This window comes from Somniosus microcephalus, chromosome 1 (genome assembly GCF_052327205.1).
Source record: "Somniosus microcephalus isolate GS21.2 chromosome 1, FLI_Smic_1.0, whole genome shotgun sequence".
In the NCBI taxonomy this organism is placed as follows: Eukaryota; Metazoa; Chordata; class Chondrichthyes; order Squaliformes; family Somniosidae; genus Somniosus; species Somniosus microcephalus.
In genome coordinates, this window is record NC_140987.1 from 162,578,796 (window position 1) to 162,605,020 (window position 26,225).

Here is a 26,225-nt window from a genome sequence, read left to right on the forward strand (position 1 = left end):
CCTGCAGTCTCTTGTCTAATTATTGAAGGACACAATTCAAGATACACGGATCTAACATTGGCGACGAGCAGATTCAAACCTACCTGCAACTCTGCATCACCTCCCAGGGATTCGCTCCTGGAGAACAGTGGACGAAGGCCAAGTCCAGAAGCACGGGTGTCGACCGCGGGAAACCCCCCAGTCGTCCAGCGGAGATTTGAGCATCGCAGGGGAGGCTGTCGAGAGCCAGGCTTGGCTTTCCAGTCACGGTGGTCCAGCGAAACAGGCTGGCAACAGGTACTGCGCAGACCCTTCCCGGACAGCGGTGGCTAGAGCCGACCAATGGCACAGAAAAAGGCCGAGCAGCATCGACGGGGTGCGAGAGAGGGTAGAGCGTACAGGGCGCAGCCGGTGTTCAGGACCGAGCGGCGTCAACGGGGGAGAGAGGCGAGAGAGAGCAGAGCGCAGCCGGTGTTCAAGGGCCGAGCAGCGTCAACGGGAGAGAGAGTCGCGCAGGAAAACGCGCAGAGCGCAGCCGGTGTTCAAGGGCCAAGCAGCGTCAGCGGGGAAGAAAGCAAAGCGCGGGAGGAGCCATTTTAAGCCGCAGCGGGGAAGAAAGTAAAGTGCGGGAGACGCCATTTTGAGCCAGTCTAACCACACCCAAAAATGCCGAAGAGTGGCAGTATCACAGCGTTCGACAATGAAGTTGAAGATTGGACGACATATGTCGAAGGCATAGAAGTATACTGCAAGGCGAATGAAGTGCCAGATGACAAGAAAGCGCTGGTATTGTTGAATTCAATGGGTGCAAAAACGTATGGCTTACTACAAAACCTAGTAACCCCAGAGAAGCCAGTAGAAAAGGATTTTGAAAACGTAGTGTCAATCCTACAGGACCACTTAAACCCCACACCGCTGCTGATAGCAGAAAGATTTAAGTTTCACAAAAGGAACCAGCATAAAGATGAAAGTAATGCTGAGTATTTAACGGAACTGCGCAAGCTATCGAAACACTGCCAGTTTGGAACGGGATTAGCAGATACTTTAAGGGACAAGTTTGTGTGTGGGCTTCAAAGTGAAGGAACCCAGAAACGGCTTCTATCAGAAAAGGATCTTACGCTGGACAAGGCTTTCAGCATTGCAGTATCACACGAAGCAGCAGCACGGGGCGTGGCAGAGATACAATGGAGACCGCAAGAATATGGCACAAATGAAATGTCATACGGAACAGTGAAGTGCTATCGCTGCGGCAGAACAACACACGACCATAAGGATTGCTGGTTCAAGGACAAAGTGTGCAGACAGTGTGGAAAAGTAGGACACATAGCAAGAGTCTGCAGGTCGGGAAAGAAAACCAGCAGCAAGAAATCTCCACAGGAGAAGTACAAGAAGGTACATAAGGTGACGGAGAGTAGTTCAGACGAACAGAAAAATGATACAGACTCTGGAAGCAAGGAGCTGGGTTGTCTGAAACTACATAACGTGATCAAAACGGAGGATCACCAAACTATCTGGGTCATGCTCAAGATAGCAGGAGTCCAAGTGAAAATGGAATTGGACACAGGATCAGCAATAACAGTCATAAATCGAAGGGACTACAAGCGGCTATTCTCACATATAGCCTTGAGAGATACAAAGATTGTCTTGAAGACGTACACGGGGCAAAAAGTCTACCCCAAAGGAAAAATAAGGGTGAACGTTATATATAACGGCAAGGAAACACCAAAAATGGACCTATATGTATTGCCAGATGGAGGACCACCACTACTAGGACATGAATGGATCCGGAAGATACAGCTAGATTGGCATTCCACACAAGCACTGACTGTAGATGCCAAAAAGGATGTCGACGTCACACCTGGACGACTGTCAAAAATGCTAACTGACGCGCAAGAAGTGTTCCAGCAGGGATTCGGAACACTAAAAGGCATAACAGCGACGATCAAAATAGAGGAAAATGCAAGCCCAAAGTTTTTTAAGGCCAGACCTTATGCGAGCCGCCCAGCCGTCGAAGCAGAGCTGGAAGGTTTGGAACGTTCAGGAGTACTGTCCAAAGTGGACTGGAGCGAGTGGGCTACACCCATCGTTCCTGTACTGAAGAGGTTGTTGAGTAATACGCCTGGGGAACCAAAGAAGGTTCGCATCTGTGGGGACTTTAAGGTGACGGTGAACCCAGTCCTTCACACTGTACAATATCCGCTTCTGCGGATTGAAGATATTTTCGCCTCGCTATCTGGAGGGAAACGCTTCACTAAGATTGATCTGGCCCAGGCGTACCTGCAAATGGAGGTAGAAGAAGCCTCGAAACAGTACCTCACGATCAACACTCATAAAGGTCTCTACCAATACAACCGGCTGGTGTTCGGGGTAGCATCAGCTCCGGCTATTTGGCAAAGGGCAATGGATCAAGTCCTGCAAGGGATTCCAGGTCCAGTGTTATTTGGACGACATCCTGGTCACGGGCGAAAATGAGAGTGATCACCTCGCCAACCTGGAGCAGGTGCTCACTAGATTGAAGGAATATGGGCTACGAGCTAATCGCCACAAATGCGAGTTTTTCCAGAAGCAGATCTTGTATTGTGGCCACGTTATTGATAAAGAGGGGTGACATAAGTCCCCTGAAAAGATTGAGGCAGTAGTCAAGGCTCCAGCGCTGGAAAATGTGTCACAACTGAGGTCGTTCCTCGGGCTGGTGAACTACTACCATAAGTTATTGCCAAATTTGTCTACAGTACTACACCCACTGAAGACCCTACTGCAAACGGGGGTGCCATGGAAGTGGAGTGACGAATGTAAACGAGCTTTCCAGAAGAGCAAAGCATTGATCACATCAAAAGAGGTGTTGGCTCATTTCAACCCAGCACTACCAATTCGGTTGGCGTGTGATGCATCACCCTATGGTATTGGAGCGGTGCTGTCGCACAAATTCCCGGACGGCTCGGAGAGGCCAGTAGCCTTTGCGTCTCGGTCACTAACCTCAGCCGAGCGTAACTACGCCCAGATTGACAGGGAGGCCCTCAGCCTAGTGTGGGGAGTGAAAAAGTTCAATCACTATCTGCACGGGCAGAAGTTCACCTTGCTGACTGACCACCAACCACTTGTCTCCATCTTTAATCCAAAGAAGGGCGTTCCGGTGATGACTGCGCAACGGCTACAAAGATGGTTCCTTTTTCTAGGGGCGCACCAATATGAAATCGAGTATAAGGGCACGAAACAGCATGGAAACACTGATGGCCTATCACGCCTGCCACTGCCTACTGCGGAGGAAGCACCAGCAGTGGATCCTGTCGAAATATTTCATTCGACTATAATTGAATGCTTGCCAGTAACTAACGCTGGTATAGAGAAGGAGACCCGAAATGACCCGACACTGTCTCGGGTATATGATTTGACGGTGAAGGGATGGCCAGCACATGGCGACTCACTGTTGCCAGCATTCTCATCCAGAAGCGAACAGCTGTCAGTGTGCCAGGGGACCTTGATGTGTGGATCCCGAGTGGTAATTCCACCCAAGTTAAGGGAGAGCGTGCTCAATGAGCTTCACGAAGGTCATCTGGGAGGGGTGAAAATGAAAAGCCTCGCTAGGGCTTATGTGTGGTGGCCGGGGATCGATCAGCAAATCGAGGACCTGACAAAGAGCTGCTCAGGATGCCAGAAGGTCCAAAATGCACCACCACATGCCTCTCTACACCCATGAGAGTGGCCCTCATCTCCATGGCAACGGGTGCATATTGATTTTGCTGGTCCATTCATGGACTCAATGTTTTTAATAGCCGTGGATGCGCACTCGAAATGGCCTGAGGTGATCAAAATGTCCTCCACCACCACGGAGAAAACTATTGCAGTCCTACGGACCATTTTATCCAGGAACGGCTTGCCAGAGCAGATTTGCTCTGATAAAGGACCACAGTTTGTGTCCGAAGAGTTTCGAAGATTTATGAAAAGGAATGGGGTAAGGCATTACATATTCGCCCCGTATCATCCAGCCACAAATGGATTGGCTGAGAGGTTCGTACAAACCTTTAAAAAAGCAGTAAAGGCCATGTGCGATGACGACATTCCACTGCAGCATAAGGTGGACAATTTCCTGTTAGCCTACAGAAATGCGACACATGCAGTCACCAACCAGGCCCCAGCCATGATGTTCTTTAACCGAAGGTTGAGATCTCATCTGGATTTGCTCAGACCAAATGTACGAAGAGATGTTGAGAATAAGCAATTCCAGCACATCAATGAGACGCCGACAAGGAGCTTCAATGTAGGGCAACCAGTCTTGGCCCGCGACTACCGAACAGAGAAATGGCAACCAGGAATGATATGCACACGGCAGGGCCCACTAATGTACACAGTGGATGTTGGGGAGAGCATTGTGAGACGCCATGCTGACCAGATCCTAGAGTCACAGGAACGAGTCAACCCCATGTCTCGGCCATACGTACCTGGTGAGGAACCCGACGTACAGGTCGCATCTACCCCAGAAAGAGTCGCATCGGAAGCTGATGAATCAACCGACGACAGGGGGCCAGAATCGCCTCCGCACCAAGAGCAAGACACTCGGGAAAGGCGCTATCCAGAAAGGATCAGGAAGCCTCCCCAAAGACTGAATTTATAAATAGACTATTTTCAGCTAATGTTGCATGTTAAAAGTGTTAATTGTAATTAGTTGATATTTAATTGTTAAATGAGTGTTATGGTACTGTTAATCTAAAAGGGGAGGAATTGTAATGTATGTACCTTTAAGGGAGAGAACTACTTTTTACAGCTCCTGTATACTGTAGTACCGGCAGTGACCACACCTCTATATAAACCATGAGTAGGGATCTGTATAGATAGTTCTAGAGTAACCCTCATTCAGTAAACACCTGTTGATCGTTCCCTGCAGTCTCTTGTCTAATTATTGAAGGACACAACATCAAGATACACGGATCTAACAAATACGAGATCTGTTTTCTAAAAAACTCGCATTTGGGGCAGTTAGCTCGGAGCCCATATTCCTGCAATCTAGTGAGCACCTGCTCCAGGTTGGCAAGGTGATCACTGTCATTTTCGCCCGTGACCAGGATGTCGTCCAAATAACACTGGGTCCCTGGGAGCCCTTGCAGGACTTGTTCCATTGCCCTCTGCCAAATAGCCGGAGCTGATGCTACCCCGAATACCAGCCGGTTGTATTGGTAGAGACCTTTATGGGTGTTGATTGTGAGGTATTTTATTGATGCTTCTTCTACCTCCATTTGCAGATACGCCTGGGCCAGATCAACCTTAGTGAAGCGTTTCCCTCCAGATAGCGAGGCGAAAATATCTTCAATCCGCGGAAGTGGATATTGTACGGTGTGAAGGACCGGGTTCACTGTTACCTTAAAGTCCCCACAGATGCGAACCTTCCTTGGTTCCCCAGGCGTGCTGCTCAACGACTTTTTCATCACAGGGACGATGGGTGTAGCCCACTCGCTCCGGTCTACCTTGGACAGTACACCTGAACGTTCCAGACTCTCCAGCTCTGTTTCGACGGCTGACGACAGATCGCATAAGGCCTTAAAAAATTTTGGGCTTGCGTTTTCTTCAATTTTAATCGTCGCTGTCATGCCTTTTAGTGTTCCAAGTCCTTGCTGGAACACTTCTTTCGCGTCAGTTAGGATCTTTGACAGTCGCCCAGGTGTGACGTCGTCATCCTTTTTGTCAGCCACAGTCAGTGCCTGTATGGAATGCCAATCCAGTTGTATTTTCCGGATCCATTCACGTCCCAGTGATGGTGGTCCTCCATCTTGCAATACATACAAGTCTAGTTTTGGTGTTTCCTTACCGTTATATATAATGTTCACCCTTATTTTTCCTTTGGGGTAGACTTTTTGCCCCGTGTACGTCTTCAAAATAATTTTTGTGTCTCTTAAGGTTATGTGTGAGAATAGCCGCTCGTAGTCCCGTCGGTTTATGACTGTTAGGGCTGATGCTATGTCCAATTCCATCTTTACCTGGACTCCTGCTATCTTGAGAGTGACCCAAATGGTTCGGTGATCCTCTGTTGTGATCACACTATGTAGTTTCAGACAACTCAGTTCCCTGGTTTCGGAGTCGTTATCACGCTTTTGTTCGTCTGAACTATTCTCCGTCATCTTATGTACATTCTTGTACTTTTCTTTGCTAGGTTTCTTATTGCTGGTTTTCTTTCCCGACCTGCAGACTCGTGCTATGTGTCCTACTTTTCCACACTGTCTGCACACTTTGTCTTTGAACCGTCAATCATTCTGGTCGTGTGTTGTTCTGCCGCAGCGATAGCACTTCTCTGTTCTATATGACATTTCGTTTGTGCCATATTCTTGCGGTCTCTGTTGTATCTCTGCAGCGCCCCGTGCTGCTGCTTCATATGATACCGCAATGCTGAAAGCCTTTTTCAGCGTAAGGTCCTTTTCAGATAAAAGCCGTTTCTGGGTTCCTTCACTTTGAAGCCCACACACAAACTTGTCCCTTAAGGTATCTGCCAGTCCCGCTCCAAACTGGCAGTGTTTCGATAGTTTGCGCAGTTCTGTTAAATAATCAGCATTGCTTTCATCCTTATGCTGGTTCCGTTTGTGAAACTTGAATCTTTCTGCTATCAGCAGCGGTGTGGGGTTTAAATGTTCCTGTAGTATCATTACTATGTCTTCAAAACTCTTTTCCATTGGCTTCGTTGGGGTTACTAGATTTCGTAATAAACCATACGTCTTTGCACCCATTAAATTTAACAATACCGACACTTTCTTGTCATCTGACACCTCATTTGCCTTGCAGTATACCTCTATTCGTTCGACGTATGTAGTCCAATCTTCGACTTCATTGTCAAATGCGGTGATACTGCCACTCTTCGGCATTTTGGATGTAGTTTAAAATGGCGTCTCCCAATGACTTAAAATGGCGTCTCCCGCGCTTTCCTTCCTCCCCCGCTGCTGCCAACGCCGCTCCCGGCGGTTCTCATGGCAATGGCGGCGCCCTATAGGTTTCGCGCGCTTCTCCTGCGCTGCTGCCAACGCCGCTCTCGGCGGTCCTCGTGGCAATGGCGGCGCCTCGCGGGTTTCTGCGCGTATCTCTCTCCCTCTCTTCGACGCTGCTAGGCCCCTGAACACCGGCTGCACCCTGTGCGCTCTGCCCTCTCTCTCTCTCCCCCGTCGACACTGCTCGGCCCTTTGCTGTGCCGCTCGGTCGGGCTCTAGCCCGCCGCTGTCCGGGAAGGGTCTGCGCACTACCTGTTGCCAGCCCGTTTCGCTGGACCACCTCTACTGGAAAGCCAAGCCTGGCTCTCGACAGCCTCCCCCGCAATTCTTGAGTCTCTGCTGGATGACTGGGCGGTTGCCCGTGGTCGACGCCCGAGTCTCTGGCCTTGACCTTCTTTCCACTGATCTCCAGGAACGAATCCCCGGGAGGTGATGCAGAGTTGCAGGTAGGTTCGAACTTGCCTTGTCGCCAATGTTGTGTCTGTGTATAATAAGACACAGACTGCAGGAGAATGGTACAACAGGTGTTTACTCAACGTGGCTCACACTGGAACTGATCTGTACAGATTACTACTCAGTGTTATATACAGGTGTGGTCACTGCCGGTACTGCAGTATACATGAGCTGTAAAAGATAGTTCCCCCCTTAAAGGTATATACATTACAGAAACTACAAATATTCCTTAGTCCTATCATTGTCCAATTTGACACTGAATTTAGACACAACGGAGGTCATTTTAAATTTTGGTGACAGTGTAAAATGCATTATATAGGCTCGGCTGTCCTTTAAATTCCTCTCCCCATTTTCATTTCCATTGAAATCCAAAGTTAAAATCACCCCAATAAAATGAAAGGATTAAGTTATTGAGTGTGCCATGAGTCACGCTGTCTCATTACAATGTTAAATTTTGGATTGTAAACAGAGGATATAGGAATGTATTTGTACCTTATAAAGCCCATATGTATAGGTTTTCTTCATTAGTAATCCAAGATAGTCCAAGTGATTCAGGGCTATGAGCCATACAGTGTTTTCCTGTTCCTGAGCAAGATACAAAGTTGTACTCAGAGCAATTTTGATGTCAGCATGTCCAGTCCTGTTAGGTAGCATACACAACAGAATGTTAACTATAAACCTGCAATGATTTCAGCAATATTTCTGGTTGAAAAAAAATAATTTTAATTTTAGGGGTTTTGCTGAGCCCTCCTCCTCGCCACTTACTTGACTGCCGGGGACCATTCCTGTGGTCCACAGTGGTGGCCTCCTGCCACCCAAATCTCTGCACCCGCCTGCCTGGCAGGTACTGAATTCTGCCAGAATCGGGCAGGAGTCAGGGCCTGGATATTAAAATGAGGCCTGGGAGCTCTTTGGGCCTCAGCATGCAAGCTTGTTGTTCATCAAGGCCCTCGCATGGACTGATCTCGCCCTGACTTAAAATTGGGGCCAAAGTGCTCAGGATTCCATTGATGGAAAGATCCAGTCTGTTTATTACATTACTAAATGAAGAGTGGTTAATTATGTCATGGAGATTCCAAATTTATTAAAATGAAGGCTGAATATTCAGACTTATTTAAAAATAATTTTAAAAGGGCAAAACTGTTTATTTAGCAATATTAGTTAACTATCCCTCCACTCATGGTCAATAGGGACAATTCCTAGCATTCTGATAATGTTAAAAGTAAAATAAAAAAGATAATCTCAAATATTTGTCAAGGATCAGAAAGCATGCGCTTTAGCCACTTAACATGAGCAGCTTTTAAAATTATGCTAAGCCTTCTGCATGCGAATCCCAATTTCTGCTGTTATATAGGATGGATATTTTTCTGAAATTGAGTTGATTATACTTCATTTGTAATTAGAACAGAGCCTCTAAATACACAGTATTGAGGCTCTGATCACAATTACAGAGGAGCTAACAGATAAAAGAACATTCTTATACAGGTACTTCTGTTCTGATGCAGTACTCACCGTGCTAGATTAAATGCATCGTTGATAATCTGTGCTCTGTTAAGAACTGGAATAACCTATGGAAGATGAGTACTCAGAATTAAAGAAAAGTAGATAACAACAATGAATTAATTCAAAACAATACAAAAAGTGTCTAGACAATGAATTTTTACAATTTGGGCTTTCTTCCAACACTGTATTCATACTTGGTGTGATTAATAGTGAATGATTCTCCTCTGGGAGGTTGGCTGAACTCAAATCCTCCAACAGAAAATGTGTGTGTTTCTATACAGCTTTTGTATATTTGCTTAAATTCAAGCCTCTAGGCAAAAACAAAGTAAATCCTTTCAGAAGTAGTGAGGCAAGGTCAATTTTAAAGTTTCAATACATAGGCCTGACTTGAATTTCTAATGAGTAGGATATAACACAGAAATACTTCATGAAAGGATGTGGAACAGAGTGGCAGAGCACAAAGCACCATGGAAGAGGCCTGAGGAGATTTAAACAGCGGCGGCAGCGGCAGCGGCAGAATCAGCAGAGTGCATAAGACAAACACCGAGGGAATGTGAGAAAGCGACATCACAGTAAATGCGGAGGAGGCGGGGTGAGTTACAGGTAAATATCAATTTATCTTAAACTAGACCAAGTAATTAGCAAAAACTAAAAAAAAATATAAGCTAATTTGATTAAATACTTAGGCCTAGAAATTCAGTTGGACGCGCCAGCCATTAGCGCCTTAGGAGGAGTAGATCTCGAGCGCTAGGCGCTTAGCGCCCGGGCGCAGCGCGATCTGCGCCTCGCCCCAACTTCAGTACACATTTAGCGCCGGCGCAAAGTCTTAGCGCGCGCCCTGCTGCGCGCGCAGATCATAACGTCATTTACTAGTGCAACGCCCTTTGTGCGCCCCGAACCAGAACTTCACTCGTGCCGGCCCATTGTGCGCCGGGCGGCCCTAACGACTGTGAAGTGGAACGGTACACAGCCGAGGCGGGCCGCGGGGAGCGCTAATTAAAGGGCACTTACCCTGCAGTATAAAGGCCAGCCATTTTGCAGCATTCACTCTTGTGCAACGGTTTTTTGGAGCGAGACCAAGGAGGAGAGCTTGCTGGTTTGGACCAACACTAGGACAGGTATTTTTGGCTCAGGCCAGAGCTTAGCAATTATCTTTGCCTTCATTGAGAGCTCAGTGTTTGCCAGCATATAATGGGGGCTGCATTGGGTGCCAACGCTGACTTTCAGCCTTATGCCAGAAGGGCTTACAGACGCCGTGAGAGAGTGGCAGCCCTGGCTAGACGCAGAGGGGGCAACAGGTGTCGCCAACTGAGGCCTTACCCACCCAGGGTATACCGCCAGCAGTCCTCCTATCTGACCATGTCTGCCGCGATGTGTGCTAGGAGGCTGTGATTCAGAAGGGAGGTGGTTGCAGACATCTGCCAGCTGCTTCACAGAGATCTGCAGCCACAGCTGATGCGCAGGACGTCTCTGTCGGTGGCAGTGAAGGTGACGGTGGCTCTCAACTTCTATGCCACCGGCTCCTTCCAATCCGCTGCTGGGGACATCGCTAACATCTCCCAGTTCGCCGTGCATTGCTGCATCCGCCAGGTGACCGAAGCCCTTTTCAGAAGGAGACATCAATTCATCTCCTTTCCCATGACCCTGGACAAGCAGTAGCAGCGTGCAGTGGGATTTGCAAGAATAGCGGGCTTCCCCATGGTGCAGGGCGCCATTGACTGCACGCATGTGGCTTTGCGGGCACCTCTGGAGCATGCCGAGGATTACCGCAACCGGAAGGGCTACCATTCCCTCAACGTACAGCTGGTGTGTGATGACAGGCAGCGCATCCTAGCTGTCAATGCCCGCTTTCCAGGCAGCAGCCACGATGCCTTTATCCTGCGACAGACAACTGTGGCTGACATGTTCCAGGCACAGCCTCCCCCAAGAGGATGGCTTATCGGGGACAAAGGCTATCCTTTGTGTACCTGGCTCATGACCCCGCTCCGCGCGCCCACGACCCCTGCTGAAGAGGCATACAACGAGAGCCATCAAGCGACTAGGAACATCATAGAACAAACAATCGGTATCCTCAAGCAATGGTTCCGCTGTCTCGATCGCTCCGGGGGAGCCCTCCAGTATTCGCAGGAGCGAGTCTCCCAATTCGTCGTCGTTTGCTGCATGCTGCACAACCTGGCTATCCGCAGGACTCAGGCACTGCCACCTCACGTTGGACCACCACCTCAGGAAGAGGAGCAGGAGGAGCATGAGGAGGAGGAGGACGAGGAGTACCAGCCCAGGAGGGAGGCACAAGGTCCAAGGGCCGCCCGTCGGTGGCTTATTGAACGTCACTTCTAGGCCCCCTGTCAGGGAATGGCTTGTGCCAATGAAAGAACATGATTGCAGCCGCTCCGCAAGCCCTCAGCCGGTTAAGGCAACAAACACTTCAAAGATCAAACATGGACAATGTTAATAAATAAAATGCTTTATTGTACAAACTCAGGGCCCTTCCCACATGAAAACCAAAAACAGACGAAACCCCGAAAAAACACTCAAACACATTACTCGCTCCCACAACCTGGAGAGGATTAACAAAACAGTGCAACTAAAATGGCCGTCATCCTCGGCCATTGTAAAAAACAAACATCACATCCTCGGCCTTCAAAAAACAAACATCCAATTCTCGGCCTTCAAAAAACAAACATCCAATTCTCGGCCTTCAAAAAACAAACATCCAATTCTCGGCCTTCAAAAAACAAACATCCAATTCTCAGCCTTCAAAAAACAAACATCCAATTCTCGGCCTCAAAAAACAAACACAACTGGCCACACATTCGACTTTTTGGGCCGCTAGGGCGATGCCTTGGCCATCTTTGTGTGGCCCCTGCCCGCCCTGCTGCTACTCCTCAAAGTAAGGCCATTGGCTGCTGCAAGGCTGGGGGCAGGCTCCAGAGGGGCACATGTCGTGACAGCAGATGCCCTTGGGGGTCGGCCTAGTTGAGGTCTGGCCGTCGAGCGGGCGGCTGTTGAATGCTGCAGCTGTGGCTGGCCAGCATCAGTCGCTGCAGCAGCTCCTGGCAGCTCCACTGGGGGAGTGGCAGTGGCGGCTGGAGGAATGGGGGCAAGCTGGCGGATGGCAGGCGCTCGCTGGTCGCCTGAGGCACTGGCACTCACCCGGGCCAGCACTGCAGCATGCGCACCAATCTGCCGAGGGACAGACCGCTGTGCTGCTGCAGCGCGCCGGATGCCCTGGCGATGCCTGGCTGACACAGCGAGTGTGGCAGCAGTGAGTGCCCATGTTGACCTGTTCAGTGACCTCATCAGAGCACCCAGTGACTGCACGGCACCACTGATCAGCTGCCCACTCGCTGCCTGAGCTGCCCCGAATGCCGCCCGACTCGCTGCCTGCTCCGCCCCGAATTCCGCCAAACTGATGGCCTGTGAGGCCCCGACGTCGGTCACACTCCGAGAGAGGGACTCGATGGCCTCAGGCAACCGTGCCACTACCCCCATGAGCTCCGTGTGCCGGCGCTCCGAGTCCGCGGACAAGTCCTCGAGGCGTTCCATCTCCTCGGCGAAGACCATCTCCGGACTGGAGGCCGGACTCTCCCTCTGGGGAGAAGGCCGCCGAGCTGGCCGACCCTGCGTTGCTGGATGCCGCTGGGCCCAGCAATTGGACTCCCCTCCGACCCTTCCCCCCTCTGGGGAGAAGGCCGCCGAGCTTCCACCCCCCTCCCGCGTTTCTGCAGGCCGCAGGTCCCATGAGCTCCCCTCCCCTCCGACACTTCCGCCACGCTCCCCTCCAGGGAAGACATGTCCCCTACATTCGCATGGGTTGCCGCGGCTGAGGGTTCCCCTGATGGGCCGCCTTCCTCTTGCTCCTCCTCCTCCTCCTCTTCTGAGGGGCTGTCACTGGCAAGTTCAGGGACCTCCTCCTCACCATCTGAAAGCAGGAAGGCACAAGAGTAGCTTTAGAGTGAGGAGAGGGCGTCAGCGAGGGATGCATGAGTGGTGGCATTCAGCGCATTGGTCGGACAGTGGCAAAGGATGTAGATCTGATGCGCAAGTGGGACGAGAGAGGTCCAAAAGGTGATGTCCTTACTATTGGTGCCCAGAACAGGGTCGGCATCTCCACATGCAACGGGGCCAATCACCCGGCCACCCATGATGCGCTCCACGCGATGTTGCAGCTTGGTGAGCGGCTGGATCTGGGGTCGGCCTCCCCCGGTCGCAGTCCGGCTCTTCTTGTTATTGGCCAGCTTGGCCTGCAAGAGAAAGGACGGCCTCTAAGTACAGTGTGTAGCCCTGATCTTGTGTGCACTGCCTCCCATGGTGGAATAACCTGGCCAGTGTGTAGCCCTGATCTTGTGTGCACTGCCTCCCATGGTGGAATAGCCTGGCCAGTGTGTAGCCCTGATCTTGTGTGCACTGCCTCCCATGGTGGAATAGCCTGGCCAGTGTGTAGCCCTGATCTTGTGTGCACTGCCTCCCATGGTGGAATAGCCTGGCCAGTGTGTCGCCCTGATCTTGTGTGCACTGCCTCCCATGGTGGAATAGCCTGGCCAGTGTGTCGCCCTGATCTTGTGTGCACTGCCTCCCATGGTGGAATAGCCTGGCCAGTGTGTCGCCCTGATCTTGTGTGCACTGTCTCCCATGGTGGAATAGCCTGGCCAGTGTGTCGCCCTGATCTTGTGTGCACTGCCTCCCATGGTGGAATAGCCTGGCCAGTGTGTCTCCCTGATCTTGTGTGCACTGCCTCCCATGGTGGAATAGCCTGGCCAATGTGTCGCCCTGATCTTGTGTGCACTGCCTCCCATGGTGGAATAGTTTGGCCAGTGTGTTAAGTGCAGAATGTGCAATTGATGTTCATGCCTGTCCCATAGCTGCTGGATGAGGGATGGCCATTAGGGCTTTCAGGTCCCTTTGCCCATAATGTGAGGTGCACATGCAAGGATGAGGAGGTCACTGGAAAGGGTACTCACCCTGACAATCCGAGTGAGGTCATTAAACTTTTTGCGGCATTGGACACCGGTCCTGGGGACCTCGCTGTTGGCTGACAGCTTGCTGGCGACATGCCTCCAGGCTCTCCGGTAGACGCGGACCGGCGACTTCCTGCCATTGTCCGGGTACAAAATATGGCGCCTCTTCTCCACACCACCAACCAGCACACTCAGATCACGCTCTGAGAAGCGCTGCGCTCGTTCACGGGCCTTCTGCATGGCTTCAGGCGCTATTTGGGTCCAGCAGCAGTGTTCAGGCCTAGCTGGAGGGCTCCACTATCCAGGGCGTGGCAGCAGACCAAGTCGACCCTTCCCCCTTAAGAGCTGGCCGGCGCCAGGGTGTCTGCTGTCAATCACGAGATGGCCGCACCTGCGCTGCGCCCGGCCTCGGCGCTCTCGCTCAGCACCTCCGGCTTAGCGCCTAAAGGGAGGCGTCCAGCGCCAGTTTTAGCGCTCGAGCAAACTCTTAGGGCGAAGCTAATGAATATCGGAGAAATGGCCTCGATTTGGCGGCGGGCGCAAACTTTAGCGGCCGCCCGACTTTACCGCCCCAAAAGTGGCTACAATGAATTTCTAGGCCTTAAACTTTAACAAATAAAAAAGGGTATATAGGGATGGCAGTGCAGATGGTGTGCCGCAACAGCAGCGTGATCCTGGACCACCATGTCTACAGTAAGTGTTTGCATCTCTAGGAACTTCAGCTCGGAGTTGCTGAGCTGAAGTCGGAGGTGTGGACATTGAGGGGCATCAGGGAGGCGGAGAGTTACCTGGACACTTTGATCCAGGAGGCAGTCACACCCCTTAGGATAGGTACTGGTATAGGTCTGGTTAGTGGTCAGGGACAGGAGGGTGTGATTGTGACTCAGGCAGCTAAGAGGACCCCAGTTGGAGGCGCCTTGGCCTTTGCCCTTATCCAACAGGTGCAAGGTTCTTGCTGCCTGTGTGAATGAGGGCAAAGTCTGCAGGGTGGATGAACAAATTGTCCATTGCACCATGGTACAGGATGCCATTCAAGTGGGAGGAGTGAGAAGGAGTGTTGCAGTGATAGGGGACAGTATAGCCAGGGGCTAGATACTAGTCTATGCAGCCACAACCAGGAGTTCCGAAGGCTGTGCTGCCCGCCCAGTGCCAGGGTTAAGGATATCTCCTTGCGGCTGGAGAAGAATTTGGAGTGGGAGGGGAAGGATCCAGTTGTCGTGGTCCACATAGGAACCTATGACATAGGAAGAACTAGGAATGAGGTTCTGCTGAGAGAGTTTGAGGAACTAGGATCCAAATTAAGAAACATAACCTCAAATGCAATAATCTCTGGATTGTTACCTGAGCTATGCGTAATTTGGCACAGGGACAAGCAGATCAGAGAGTTAAATGTGTGGCTCAAAGAGTGGTGTGGGAGGAAGGGGTTTCAGTGCATGGGGCACATGCTCCAGTACTGGGGAAAGAGGGAGATGTTCCATTGGGATGGGCTCCACTTTAACCAGGATGGGAGCAGCGTCCTGGTGAATTGAATAACTAAGGTTGTCGATAGGGCTTTAAACTGAAAAGGGTGGGGGAGGGGTCAGGTGAGAGGAAATTTAGAAATCTAAAGAGAACAGTCAAGGCAATGGAGCAGTGCAATGATTTGGGTAAAGGTAAGCAGAGTGTGACCAGGAAGGGACAGAGTTTAACGGTAATAGTGCATCAGCGAATAAGGTTAAAGCAGGAAATAATGGTAAAAATTTAAAATTAAAGGCTCTTTATCTGAATGGACAAAGCATTCATAACAAGATAGGTGAATTAGTGGCACAAACAGAGATAAATGGGTTTGATCAGAGACGTGGTTGCAAGGTGACCAAGGTTGGGAACTAAATATTCCAGGGTATTTGACATTTCGAAAAGACAGGCAGAATGGAAAAGGAGAGGGTAGCCCTAATAATAAAGGATGACATAAGGACAGTAGTGAGAAAGGATCTTGGCTCAGAAGATCAGGAAGTAGAATCAGTATGGGAGGAGATAAGAAATAGCAAGGGGCAGAAAACACTAATAGGTGTAGTTTATAGGCCTCTTAACAGTAGCTATACCATTGGAGGGAGTATTAATCAAGAAATAATTGGAGCTTCTAACAAAAGTACTGCAATTATCGTGGGGGACTTCAATATTCACATAGATTGGACAAATCAAATTGGCAAAGGTATCCTGGAGGATGAGTTCATGGAATGCATTCAAGATAGTTTCCTAGAACAACCAGGGAACCAGCTATTTTAGATCTGGTTTTGTGTAATTAGGCAGGGTTAATTAGTATTTTATAGTAAAGGTTCCTCTGGGGAAGAATGATCATAATATGATAAATATTTCACCCTCAAACCCAATGTGAAATTTTAAGTCCAAAACTAGAGTCTTAAACTTAAATAAAGCCAATTACATAGGTATGAGGGGTGAGTTGGCTAAGGTAGCTTGGGAAATTAGATTAAAAGGCATGACGGTAGATAAGCAGTGGCAAACAATTAAAGAAATATTCCAAAATTCTCAACTAAGATACAATCCATTGAGAAATAAAAACTCCACAGGAAAAGTGATCTATCCGTGGCTAACTAAAGAAGTTAATGATAGTATTAGATTAAAAGAAAAGACTGATAATGTTGTGAAGAATAATAGTAAGCCTGAGGATTGGTAGAGCTTTAGAAACAAGTAAAGGATGACCAAAAACTTAATAAAAAGGGAGAAAATAGAATATAAGAGTAAACTAGCAAGAAATATAAAAACAGATTATAAGAGCTTCTACAAGTATGTTAAAAGGAAAACAGTAGCAAGAGTAAGCATTGGTCCCTTAGAGGCTGAGACAGGAGAAAATATATTGGGGAATAAGGAAAATGCCAGAGACATCAAGCAAATATTTTGTATTTGTCTTCACAGTAGAAGACACAAAAACACACCAAAAATAGTGGGAAACCAAGGGACTAGTGAGAGTGAGGAACTTAAAGAAATTAAGATCGGTAGGGAGAAAGTACTTGAGAAACTAATGGGACTTAAAGCCAAAAAATCCCCATGACCTGATAGCCTACATCCTAGGATTCTAAAAGAGGTAGCTGCAGAAATAATAGATGCATTGGTTGTGATCTTCCAAAATTCCCTAGATTCTAGAATGGTCCCAGCAGATTGGAAGTTGGAAAAGTAGCCCCGCTATTCAAGAAAAGAGGGAGAGAGAAAACAGGGAACTACAGGACAGCTAGCCTGACATCAGTCATCGGGAAAACGCTGGAATCCATTATTAAGGACGTGGTAATTGGGTACTTAGAAAATTACAGTATGATTAGGCAGACATGGTTTTATGAAAGGGAAATCATGTTTAACAAATTTATTGGAGTTTTTTGAGGATGTATTTTTCCAGAGTCAGTGGATGTAGAATATTTGGATTTTCAAAAGGCATTCAATAAGGTGCCACATAGAAGGCTGTTACACAAGATAAGGGCTCATGGGGTTGATGGTAATATATTAGCATGGATAGAGGATTGATTAACGGACAGTAAACAGAGTAGGGATAAACAGGTCATTTTCAGGTTGGAAGGCTGTAACTAGTCAGGTGCCGCAAGGATCAGTGCTTGGGCCTCAGCTATTTACAATCTATATTAATGACTTAGATGAAGGGATCGAGTGTAATGTAAGTTTGCTGATTATACAAAGCTTGGTGGGAAAGTAAGCTGTGAGGAGGACACAAAGGGAAAAAGACACAAAGGGATACAGACAGGTTAAGTGAGTGGGCAATAAGGTGGCAGATGGAGTATAATGTGGGGAAATGTGAGGTTATTCACTTCGGTAGGAAGAATAGAAAAACAGAATATTTCTTAAATGGTGAGAAACTATTAAATGTTGGTGTTCAGAGAGATTTAGGTGTCCTCGTACAGAAAACAGAGTTAGCATGCAGGTACAGCAAACAATTAGAAAGGCAAATGGCATGTTGGCCTTTATTGCAAGGGGGTTGGAGTATAAGAGTAAGAAAGTCTTGCTACAATTGTACAGGGCATTGGTGAGACCACACCTGGAGTACTGTGCACAGTTTTGGTCTCCTTAGCTGATGAAGGATATATTTGCCTCACAGGCGATGCAATGAAGGTTCACTAGATTGATTCATGGGATGAGAGGGCTGTTCTATGATGTGAGATTGAGTAGATTGGGCCTATACTCTCTGGTGTTTAAAAGAATGAATGGTGATCTCATTGAAACATAAAAGATTCTATGGGGGATTGACAGGGTAGATGCTGAGAGGTTGCTTCCCTTGGCTGGAGAGTCTATAACTAGGGGATATAGTCTCAGGATAAGGGGTCGGCCATTTAAGACAGATGAGGAGGAATTTCTTCACTCAGAGGGTTGTGAATCGTTGTAATTCTCTACCCCAAAGGGCTGTGGATGCTGAATCGTTGAGTACATTCAAGGCTGAGATAGATAGATTTTTGGACTCTAGGGGAATCAAGGGATATGGAGATTGGGTGGGAAAGTGGAGTTGAGGTCTGTAGTGTATGTGCCTTTAAGAGCCCCCTGTGTACTGTAATGCCGGTAATGGCCACTCGGGCTATATAAGCCTGTATATTGTGTTGTATCAGTTAGTTCCCCTCCAGACTTTGTTCAGTAAACACCTGTGAAACCAACTCCTGTCTTCAGTGTCTCTATTAACACATGGATACAACAGTGGCGACGAATTGGAAACGGACTTACCTGCAATTTGGCAGCACCTCAAGGACATCGATTCCTCTGACGTCCAAAGTTGAAGAAAATCAAGAAAAAGAAAAAGCTGTGGTTTCACCAGCTAGCTGAGCTGGTGGCAGGTACTGCAATAATCCTTCCTGTGCGTCGGGCTGGGGCTCCAGCGGCTGGCTCTGCAGCTAGGCCAAGCAGCGAAGGCGGAGGCAAGCAGTAACAGACGGGGAGGGAGCACTCGGGAGACGGCCAGCGCTGCAAGCAGGTCGGCGTTCAGACCTAGCAGAGAGAGTCCGGCGGGAACGAGTCTCCACCTGTACATAAATAAATAAAAAGAAGGGAAACCCGCGGGAAACAGCGTTGTCATCGGCAGCAGTGGTGGGGAAGCGCGGGAAGCGCCATATCTTTTCTGCAGAAAAGAAAGAAAAGCGCGGGAAGCGCCATTTTTTTCTAGGATGCCTAAGTCTGGCAATATTGATGCTTTTGATAATGAAATAGAGGATTGGACCACATATGTGGAAAGAGTGGAGGTATATTGCACCGCAAATGGAATAGAAAATGAAAAAAAAGCGTCAGTACTTCTAAATCTAATGGGCGCAAAGACATACGGGCTGTTACGAAACTTAATCACTCCAGCCAAACCAAAGGACAAGAATTTTAAAGAAATTGTTGATACCCTACAGGAGCACTTAAACCCAACACCGCTGCTGATAGCGGAACGATTCAAATTCTTCAAGAGGAATCAACACAAGAATGAAAGTAACGCTGATTACCTCACCGAATTAAGAAAGCTATCAAAGCACTGCCAATTCGGAGCAGGTCTAGCAGATTATCTTCGGGACAAATTCGTCTGCGGTCTCCTAAGTGAAGGAACACAGAAAAGGCTGCTTTCTGAAAAAGATTTAACACTGGACAAGGCTTTCAGTATGGCTGTATCATATGAAGCAGCCGCAAGAGGAGCTGCAGAGATACAACAAAAGACACAGGACTTCGGCACCCATGAAATGACACAGGGTTTCGAGAGATGTTATCGCTGCGGCAGATCCACCCATGACCAGAGGGACTGCTGGTTCAAGGACAAAGCATGCAGGCAATGCGGAAAAATTGGACACATTGCACGGGTATGCCGATCTGGACAAAAAAAATCCACGGATAGGAAAAAAAACCAATAAAGAAAAGTACAGAAAGGTACAAATGATGACGGACAGTAGCTCCGAAGACCAGAAGAGCGATAGCGACTCCGAAAACAAGAGACTAAGCTGTCTCAAATTACATAATGTAATTGCCAAAGAAGATTACCAGACCATTTGGGTTACCCTCACGACAGCAGGGTCCCCAGTTAAAATGGAGCTAGATACAGGATCAGCTCTGACCGTCATAAATCGACGGGATTACGAGCGGCTATTTACACATATACCTTTAAAAGACACATCCATTATCTTGAAAACATATACGGGGCAGAAAGTATACCCCAAAGGAAAAATAAGGGTGCCTGTTGTATACAACGGCAAGGAAATACAAAAGTTGTATTTATACGTTCTACAAGCTGGTGGTCCACCGCTGTTGGGACGTGAATGGATCAGGAAAATACGTTTAGACTAGCACTCCATTCAGGCACTGACGGTGACCAGTAAGGAAAAAAACGATGATGACATCATACCTGAACGATTAAAAGACATCTTGGCCAACGCCAAAGAAGTGTTTCAAGAGAAACTAGGAACCTTGAAAGGCATCACCGCCACAATAAAAGTGGAAGATACGGCAATTCCCAAGTTTTTTAAGGCAAGACCGGTGCCATACGCAATTCGTCCAGCAGTCGAGGCAGAGCTGGAGAATTTGGAAAAGGCAGGCGTATTATCCAAAATAGATTGGAGTGAGTGGGCAACACCCATCGTCCCAGTCATGAAGAAAGCGTTGAATAATGATAAATCTGAAGAACAGAGAAAAATTAGCATCTGTGGAGACTTCAAGGTGACTGTAAACCCGGTCCTTCACACGGTACAGTATCCTCTTCCGAGGATAGAAGATATTTTCGCCTCACTATCCGGAGGGAAACGTTTCACCAAAATTGACTTGGCACAGGCATATCTACAGATGGAGGTTGAAGAGGCCTCTAAAAAGTATCTCACGATAAATACACACAAAGCTCTGTACCAGTACAATCGACTGGTTTTCGGAGTAGCATCCGCTCCAGCTATCTGGCAAAGAGCTATGGAGTAAGTCCTCCAAGGGATTCCGGGGACTCAATGCTACCTAGACGACATCCTTGTAACAGGAGAAAACGACAACGAGCACCTTGCCAATTTGGAGCAGGTGCTCACTAGGCTGAGAGAACGGGGCCTACGAGCAAATCGCCCCAAGTGCGAATTTTTCCAGAATCAAATATCATATTGTGGCAACATAATTAATAAGGAAGGGTTGCATAAGTCACCTGAAAAAATTGAAGCGGTCATAAAAGCCCCAGCACCTGAAAATGTTTCACAATTAAGGTCGTTCCTGGGATTAATAAATTACTATCATAAATTTTTACCGAACTTATCAACTCTTCTGCACCCTCTTAATGAACTGCTACAAACAGGAGTAATTTGGAAATGGAGCGAAGACTGTAAACGTGCCTTCCATAAATGCAAAGACTTAATCACGTCCAAAGAAGTTTTGGCTTATTACAACCCATCACTGCCAATCAGACTGGCGTGCGATGCATCCCCTTACGGCGTAGGAGCAGTATTATCGCATAAATTCCCTGATGGCTCGGAACGGCCGATAGCTTTTGCGTCACGCTCATTGAACTCAGCTGAGCGTAACTATGCCCAAATCGACAGGGAAGCTCTCAGCCTGGTATGGGGAGTGAAGAAATTCAACCATTACCTACACGGACAAAAATTTACCTTTTGACTGACCATCAACCCCTCATCTCCATATTCAACCCTAAAAAGGGTGTTCCCATTATGACAGCGCAAAGGCTACAGAGGTGGTCCCTTTTTCTAGGGGCACACCAATATAACATAGAATACAAAGGATCAAAACAGCATGGGAATGCTGACGGTTTATCGCGCCTACCGTTGCCAACGGTAGAAGAAGCACCTACCGTAGACCCAATGGAGATTTTCCACTCTACCATAGTAGAATGTCTACCAGTAACAAATTCTGCCATTGAAAGGGAAACTAGAAATGACCCGACTCTCTCATGAGTCTACGATTTAACAGTGAAGGGATGGCCAGCACATGGCGAACCACTGTTGCCAGCATTCTCGCAAAGAAGAGAACAGCTGTCAGTGTGCCGAGGAACCTTGATGTGTGGATCCAGAGTGGTGATTCCGCCCAAACTCCAGGATAAAGTTCTAAAGGAGCTTCACGAGGGGCATCTGGGTGGAGTGAAAATGAAGAACCTAGCCAGGGCGTTTGTATGGTGGCCAGGTATCAATGGAGACATCGAAGAAATGACCAAGAGCTGCCTAGGATGCCAGATGGTCCAAAACGCTCCATCACAAGCCCCTCTACATCCATGGGAATGGCCCTCATCTCCCTGGCAAAGGGTACACATCGACTTTGCTGGTCCATTTATGGACTCAATGTTCTTAATCGCGGTTGATGCACACTCCAAGTGGCCAGAGGTAATAAAGATGTCCTCCACCACCACGGAAAAAACCATCACAGTATTAAGGACCATATTTGCCAGGAATGGGCTGCCTGAACAGATCTGTTCTGATAATGGACCGCAATTTGTGTCTGAAGAATTCAGGACGTTCTTAAAAAAACAATGGGGTTAAGCACTACACGTCCGCCCCATACCATCCCGCCACCAATGGATTGGCTGATAAGGCCATGGGTAATGAAGACATAAAACTTCAGCACAAGGTGGATAACTTCTTGTTTGCATACAGGAATGCAACACATATGGTTACAAACCAACCTCCCGCCATGATCAATAGAAGCCTAAGATGCCGGCTGGATTTGATCAAGCCAAACATCAGAAGGGACGTGGAGAACCGGCAATTTGAAGGCATGAATGAAAGGCCAACTAGAACCTTCCAGATAGGTCAACAAGTTTTGGCCCGGGACTACCGTACCGAGAAATGGCAGCCTTGAACTATCTGCACACGACTAGGACCGCTGATGTATACCGTGGACATTGGAGAAAGCATAATAAGGCGCCATGCTGACCAAATCATAGAGTCATCCGAAAAGGGACAACCTACACCACAACTCTATACGCCTAATGATGAAGTAGAGATACCCATATCTACCTCCGATCCGGTGATACTGGAACCCGATGAACCCGACACTGGCATTCAAGCCGAATCAGCCTTGTCAAAAGAACCTACTACACCACCAGAAACTACTACACCACCGAGGCGTTATCCGGACCGAGTCAGGAAGCCTCCAGAGAGACTGACTTATAATTAATTAACTGCAGCAATGTGTAGATTATTTTTCTTTTAACACGTAATTAATGATTACTTAAAATATTATGTACTGGTTGGCTAAAAGGGGAGGAACTGTAGTGTATGTGCCTTTAAGAGCCTCTGTGTACTGTAATGCCGGTAATGGCCACTCGGGCTATATAAGCCTGTATATTGTGTTGTATCAGTTAGTTCCCCTCCAGACTTTGTTCAGTAAACACCTGTGAAACCAACTCCTGTCTTCAGTGTCTCTATTAACACATGGATACAACAAGGTCGAAGATCAGCCATGATCTTATTGAATGGCGGAGCAGGCTCGAGAGGCCGTATGGCCTACTCTTGCTCCTAATTCTTATGTTCTTATGTAACAGAGCCCATGTTACAGTTGTGAAAAGGTTAGCATAAATGCGTTCCATTTTACTATTATATATATTTTTCGCTCCATTGTATTTTGCTTTGTAAGCCCTGAATCACTTTCATTGCCAAGCTTGAAGGCTGGATAAGCAATTTGTTCCTCTACCTAATGCCACTAGAAGGCATGCAAATACTTTGGGGTGACTTGACGTTCGTTCTCAATGCTAACCCATTTGACCCAAAGTTTGACAAATTGCTAAGTTAAGAACCTGTATTCTATCACACTGGGGTGAAGTAGATTGGGGCATTAGTATTCTCATTAAATAAAGTCCCAGTTTGAAAAATACATTGCATGAAAAGAAAAAAAAACTTATTATTTGTGCCATTAAGAGATATGTTGACTCTATTATCACTCTTTACAGCTATAACAAAGTTTATATCAACGCCAGTCAAAGTGAATGGAGTTCTCTTGACAAATGGTGATGTTCAATGCCTTGTGCATAAATTTATCAAATACCTTCTGAAAGTCCATATAGACAACATCCATAGATATTCCCCTATCCACCATGTTAGTGACCTCCTCAAAAAATTCAACTAGATTAGTCAGGTATAACCTATCCATCACAACTCAGTGTCCCTTGTGCTTGACTATCTGCTAAATGCAGATTATGACTGACTGAAGGATTAGGAATTCTCACTTTTCATTGGCTGGCTCACTGTGTTGAAGAAAAGGTCTTACATTTTATCCTGCAGGATAAGTACAGCAATAAACCAGCCAGGGTAAATGCTTCAAAAAAACATGTAATTAACTTCTGCATAGCAAAGCAACAGCAATATATAGAATGATCAAACTTATAGCTCACTAGGAAGCCATTTGGGCTGTCGTGCCTATGCCTTGGCTGGCTCTTCAAATGGAGATGCTTACTCTTATCCCATTACCTGCTTTTTGTCCATATCATTTTATATTCTTCCTTTTAAATATTTATCTGGTTGATTTTTAAATGATGTTATAGTCTCTGCCTCAATAGTCATTCTGGTAAAGCATTCCATGCTTTAATATCCCACTGTGTGAAAAAAAAATCTAATTCTTATTTTGTTCTTCTGGTGATAATCTGGAGTTTGTGCATCCTTGTTACTGATTCACTAACCAGTGGAAATAATCTTTCACTATTTAGCTTCTCAAAACTTTTCATGATTTTGAAAATCTTTATCAGATCCCCTTTAACCTGTGGGATTAGTCTGGAATGCTGTAGCCAAGAGTTGGCACAAATACTGGGCGAATGACCTTCTGTGCTGTAAACCTCTATTGCTCAATTGTTAAACTTATCTATTCCCATGAAAAAGCTCGTTGTGGTACAGGTTTGGCTTGTTCCTGTGACTCTAGAATCTGGTCAGCATGGCATCTCACGATGCTCTCTCCAACGTCCATTGTGTACATTAGTGGTCCCTGCTGTGTGCATATCGTGTCTGGCTGCCATTTTTCTGTTCGGTAATCGCGGGCCAAGACTGGTTGCCCTATCTTGAAGCTCCTGGTTGGCTTCTCATTTATGTGCTGGAACTGCTTATCTCGTGAGCACCTGTTCCAGGTTGGCAAGGTGTTCATTGTCATTTTTGCCCGTAACCAGGATGTCGTCCAAATAACACTGGGTCCCCGGGATCCCTTGCAGGACTTGTTCCATTGCCCTCTGCCACATAGCCGGGGCCGATGCTACCCCAAATACCAGTCGATTGTACTGGTAAAGACCTTTATGAGTGTTTATCGTGAGGTATTTCCTAGATGCTTCTTCCACCTCCATTTGTAGATACGCTTGAGCCAGGTCAATCTTTGTAAAACGTTTCCCTCCAGATAGTGAGGCGAAAATATCTTCTATGTGCGGAAGCGGATACTGTACTGTGCAGGACTGGGTTCACAGTCACCTTGAAGTCCCCACAGATGCGAACCTTCCTTGGGTCCCCAGGCGTGCTGCTCAATGCTTTCTTCATTACAGGAACTATGGGTGTGGCCCACTCACTCCAGTCCACCTTAGACAGCACCCCCGAACGCTCCAGACTCTCCAGTTCAGCTTCCACAGCTGGGCGTATCGCGTATGGTACCGGTCTGGCCTTGAAAAATTTTGGGGTTGCGTTATCCTCAATCTTTATGGTTGCCTTTACTCCTTTTAGAGTCCCAAGTCCTTGTTGGAACACCTCTTCCGCGTCAGATAGAATTTGTGACAGGCGTCCAGGTGCGACGTCATCATCTTTTTTGTCAGTCACAATTAGTGCCAGAATGGAATGACAATCCAATTGTAGTCTTCGGATCCATTCACGTCCCAATAATGGTGGTCCTCCATCTCGTAGTATATACATGTATAGTTTCTGTGTTTCCTTTCCGTTATATTCAACTGGCACCCTTATTTTTCCTCTGGGGTAGACCTATTGCCCCGTGTATGTCTTCAATACAATGGACGTGTCCTTTAAGGGTATGTGTGAGAATAGCCGCTCATAGTCTCGTCGATTCATGACAGTTAGGGCTGATCCTGTGTCCAATTCCATCTTCACTGGGGACCTGCTATCATGAGGGTGACCCAAATGGTTCGGTGATCTTCTTTTGCGATCACGTTGTGTAACTTTAAACAACTTAGTCGCCTGCTCCCGGAGTCCTTATCACTCTCCTGGTCTTCTGAACTACTATCTGTCAGTTTCTTTACTTTCCTGTACTGTTCCTTAGTAGCTCTTGTCGTGTTGGTCTTCTTTCCTGACCTGCAGACTCTTGCTATATGTCCCATTTTCCCGCATTGCCTGCATATTTTGTCTTTAAACCAGCAGTCCTTCTGCTCATGGGTTGTTCTGCCGCAGCGATAGCACTTTTTGGCTCCATACGCCATTTCGTTAGTGCTGTATTCTTGTGGTTTCTGTTGTATTTCCGCAGCTCCCCG

At 47.5% G+C, this 26,225-nt stretch overlaps 1 protein-coding gene across 1 annotated transcript in view; it reads right to left on the bottom strand.

Moving 5' to 3' along the window:
• LOC147124429 (aminopeptidase Q-like) overlaps positions 1–26,225 on the bottom strand; it is a 338,328-nt gene that overhangs the window by 63,030 nt on the left and 249,073 nt on the right. The window contains exons 13-14 of the mRNA XM_085987070.1: positions 8,910–8,965; positions 7,890–8,037 (exon numbers count right to left, since the gene is read on the bottom strand). Coding sequence (XP_085843196.1) covers positions 7,890–8,037; positions 8,910–8,965 — 204 coding nt within the window. The remainder of the gene's footprint in view (positions 1–7,889; positions 8,038–8,909; positions 8,966–26,225) is intronic.